At 32.5% G+C, this 4774-nt stretch overlaps 1 protein-coding gene across 1 annotated transcript; it reads right to left on the bottom strand.

Annotated features, from left to right (window-relative positions):
* Positions 1–222: 222 nt before the first annotated feature.
* Positions 223–4520, bottom strand: SEOG (sieve element occlusion g). The gene is made up of 7 exons (NM_001252917.1): positions 4311–4520; positions 4119–4211; positions 3406–3851; positions 3102–3196; positions 2825–2955; positions 1298–1756; positions 223–798 (listed from the first exon to the last, which is right to left on the bottom strand). The coding sequence occupies exons 1-7, from the start codon at positions 4518–4520 to the stop codon at positions 223–225; spliced, it is 2010 nt and encodes a 669-aa protein (NP_001239846.1).
* Positions 4521–4774: the final 254 nt, after the last annotated feature.

Below are 4774 nucleotides of genomic sequence, written 5' to 3'. Positions count from 1 at the left end.
AAATGAAATGTTGGTAATAAATAGTGCAATTAACAACACAAATTACATAAGAAAAAGGCTCACCTTATTTAAAAGGTCACAGAACTCCTTTTGTTCAAAGAAATCTTTATTTTATCAGAAAAAGCTTAGTCCTAGTCTCCTAGAAGTTGCTCATAACCGGAAATGAAGCTTAATCCCACACTCTCTCATCCATAACATCAAACAAGAAGGCATCACTGAATTCTAGTTTATGGCAATTGAAGTATTATCCCTGTGGTTGCATTTATAACTGATGAAAATCTCCATTATCCTACCACACTCTGGGCATCTTATGGTCTCTGGTAACTTCCCTGCAGCATTAGGAATTTCAAGGTGTATGCAGCGATGATGCGTGCGCCTAATCCTTTCATGGTGCTCTTTGAAGGAAGGCTCAAACCCCTTTTTCACCACATCCTCTTTCCATTTCTCAAACTCTGCCAGTGTCTTCAAGATTGTTGTTCCATGACCACTCATCACCACAGATGACCCTTTGCATAGAACAGCCCACCCAGTTTCATTCTTGTAAGAAAGCATCTTTTGCACTTCTTGAGTCACTGCATCAACTGTGTTGTGAGCCTTTGTCACAAACAAGCTCTCTATGCCACTCCAAAACCGCCTCAGGAAGCTTTTGTCTTCCTTTTCCACACAGAACAACTCAATATGAATCTTCGCATCCTTCAAAGCGGCGTCGTTTGCAAAGGCAGTTGCATACTTTGTGAACTGGTGGATCCACTCTTTGTCACTGCCTCCATAGATGAGAATGTACTTTTGCTCTCTAATCTGCAGCTTAGATAATGACACCAAAAACTTGTAATTAAGTTCATGTCATTGCCAGTGCTAACTTCAACAATACAAAATATTCAAAATTTGAGTGCTCAAAACTTTACAAGCATGGTATTTGCAGATGAATACTTAATTTATATGTTTATAATAGACTTAAATATATTTTTTATTTTTGTAATTTAATATTTTTTTTATTTTTATCCTTGTAATTTTTTTTTCTTTTCATTTTAATCTTAACAAAATATATTTATTTTGTTTTTCATTCTTAATGTATTTTAAATAATATTTTTTTATTGTTCAAATTATTTTTTAGTGTCTAAAGTATTATCTTAAACACTTTAAAAGACGAAAACAAAAATACATTCTATAACGACTTAAACATTTTAAAAAAAAAAAACTAAAATGAAAAAAATACTAAATTATATATATGAAATGAAAAATGTATTTAAATCCTTTATACGTTCAGTATTGTAATTGATTTATGAAATGTACTTACCCATGTGCTTATGTGGGGGTGATTATCCCCTACTACTGAACCAATCCAGTGAATTTCTCTATCAATTCTCTCTTGATCCGCAATAGTAAAGGGAAAGGCCTTCATTCCATAAACATGAATAAGATGGAATGCGTTTGCATGCTGCACTTTGCCTTGAGGATTCAACACCACAACCATAGGCATCTTTTTGAAGTGCCATTCCTCCTTAATGTACTTGTATCCTGCTATGGCTCCAAAGTGCTGCACCACATACCAAGGCATCTTGCTTTTCAAAAACTCAAATCTCTTGTGCAGCATTTCGTTCCATTCCTCTACAATCGGAATCCACACAATCTTATATTGATCACCAGTTTTAATTGAATCATAAACTGGTTGGAGTACTGAAATCTCTTCCTCCGTGATGTCTAGAGTGGAGATTAACAAGTAAACATGCTTCTTCTTGAGCTCAGTGATTTCGACCTGCCCAAGAAACAAATGAATCAAAATCCATAAATAACAAAGGCTACACATGAATCAAGAAAAATGGACATCTTGTGCATTTGTTTTTTAGAAAATCATACACAATTTTAGTTTTAAAATAAATCGTCGTTTCTTAGTATTTTATGTTTTATAAACCATCAGTGTAACGCACGAATGATTTTGCACTTATTCTTTAGCATTAGATATCCTTTTAGATTTAGTTAATGTCAAATAATTTTCATTTACAGAATTTTCAGTTAGTTTTTAATTTTTTTAGTAGCTTAAAAAGTTTATTTAATTATTTGATAATTGAATATTTTATAGTAGCTTTCCAATAGCTTTTAACATTTTTAAAATATTACTTGAATTAAAACGTTAGTTTCTATTTTTTTATATTTTTTTTATCCTTAATATATTTATCAAATTTTAGTTTTTACTTACTTTTTTTTAAATAAATCATGATTTTATTATTTTTCAATCATTTTATACTTTTAAGTTATTTTAATAATTAATTTTATTTAACACTTATAATTTAATAAGTTAATTTTTTTAACTTTCTGCTACTAATTTCTAACTTTAAGCTGGCTTTTCTAGTTTTGTCAAACATAGCCTTAAATTATGTTTGCATTTATTTATTTTTTGAAAAAAAATAATTATTTAATTTTCCATGGATTATATGTTGTAAATTTGTGTCTGTATCTATAAATTCTATATGTACTTATTTTATGGTCTATAATTTTTATATTATAAATTAGAATTATAATTTTGAGAATTAAGTTTTTACTCTTCCTAGTGTCTCAATTAGGAGAAATTACGATATGTTCTAAAATAACTGGTGTTCAAATTTCCAACTAATCTCTACATGACTCATAACAATTTAATCAATTTGTTTTTCGCTAAATTAAAAAACTTAATTGCATGTCACGTAAATTAAATTATGTATGATGTTAGATGTTAGAAGCAAATTAAAACAATAATTAAGATGTTCATAAAATATATTTTTCTCTTATTTTTGGGAGGTAATTGATCGCAAAACTTTATAATAAATTTGTTGGAAGAGTCACAAACCGTGGTCTTAGTGGCACCATGAAACAGTAGCTGTGGGGCATCCTTGGAATAAACTAGAAACTTAAAAACTTCCATAATTTCAGTAGGCGTTTGAAAAAATTTCCTGAGCCTTTGGTGATACTCTGCCTCCTCTGAAAAGAAAAAGACAAGCATGTTGTTTGCAACTTCATGTCTTTTCAATTGAATTTTAATTTGAAATGCAACTAGTCAACTTTGCCAAGTTTGCTTGCTTTAAGAATAAAGAAGAGATAAACGGTTAGCCAGTTAAATTACTGACCAATCTGTTGTCTGCACAGCATGATTTGCTTCCTTAGTTTGCTAAGTATGATGTTCATCTTTTGACCATAGTGGGACAGGTCTTGCTTGTTCCCTCTGAAATCGAGCAATCATAGAAATATTAAACAGGTCAAATAGTTAGTTTAATAACAACATCTTCTAATAAAACGACAAATAGTAACATTTTCATATTTTTTACTTATTTTTTTCTTTTAGAAGTGTCTCTAGATAAGCTTACTCAAACAGCCCACGCAAAGGACCATTACCAAAACTTATTGATTCCTTTAACAGTGGAAGTTACTTACAATTCAGTAGTGAGGTAATCAGTCTGAGTAACAATAGCCGCAATGGTGATGATAGCCCAGTAGACATCAACAGGAATTTGTTCTATTGCGGGCAACAAAGCAGGCACATCCTTTGTGTCAAACGTTGTAAGCTTCTCCAACTCAAAGATTAATTCAATGACTAGCAACGTTGTTTTGACCAGATTGTTGAGCTCAGTGATGGCTTGGCGATGCTTTTGCAGTGCTGCAGGTCTTGTGAGCACTGGCACTCCCTTCAGAGCAGCCACGGATTTGGCAATAGGGTCTGTTGGTTGGTTCTGAGCTAGCAGCCAGAACTCGCCATATTCCATTGCAAAAGCAGCCAGTGTCAGCACTGCTTTTGCATCCCACTCATAGTTTGAGAGCTTCACAAGTATGGCCATTGTAGTTATATGAGCTATTTCCTCTCCTTGAGGCTTGCATGACATCTGTCATCATTCAAGGTGTTACTTTCCTGAATTATACTAGGTACCATAAATTATTAGATTATTTTTTTCATGTGCTTTTTGCTCTTCATTAATTTCTATATAATATAGTCGATTTTTTTTTATTTATGAGAAAATAATTAGCATTCGAGTATGACAATATTTGACAAGATATTAAGTAATTTTTAATTTTTTTAACTAACTGATTTTTTTTTAATTGTTGGGTAAACAAACGTTGTTTGCATTAATTTGGACTAATTAATGAATGACCTCGGAATAAATTTGCTTCAGGGTACATAGTGGAGAATTGAAGTTGGCTTGGGGAATCTTGTCTTCTACCTGCTCCGAGCTTGCTTTGGAACCCTGTAAAGATTAATCACATGCAAATGCATGGAAATTTGAGAAAAACAAACATGGAGGGAAATATGGAAAAAGAAATAAAAAAAAAATGTATTTGTGTACCTGAACAACATTGTCAACGATGAGAGTTGAACGCCTAAGGGTGTTCTCAACAAGAATAAAAAGAGAGTCTACATCAAACTTTGTGTGGCTGTGGACATGGGTTGAGTAAATTTGCTCCAATATCTGCTCATCGGACATGTTTAACGGATTGTGCTCACCCTCTGATGAAGTTCTGTGAAAGAGAGACACTTGTGAATGCTTGGCAGCCATTATGCTCACTCTCAAGAATAATAACAAATGAGAGATGGAAAGATTAAAATTAAGAATGAGAGTCGTGTTGATGATTAAAGAGTCCTCCATTTATAACGTGGATTGGAGACGTGATTAATTTTGGGGGCCAATCTTTGTCCATTAGATTAGGGAGGGATTAACAACTTAATTAATCACCAATCACCGTGACTGTATGGGTCGGACATCTAGTTACAAATCTCTAATTTTGTAAAGAGCACTGTTAGATATAGTAC

The sequence above is a fragment of the Glycine max genome, chromosome 10 (genome assembly GCF_000004515.6).
Source record: "Glycine max cultivar Williams 82 chromosome 10, Glycine_max_v4.0, whole genome shotgun sequence".
Lineage (NCBI taxonomy): Eukaryota > Viridiplantae > Streptophyta > Magnoliopsida > Fabales > Fabaceae > Glycine > Glycine max.
This window is presented reverse-complemented; position numbering and strand designations above follow the sequence as displayed.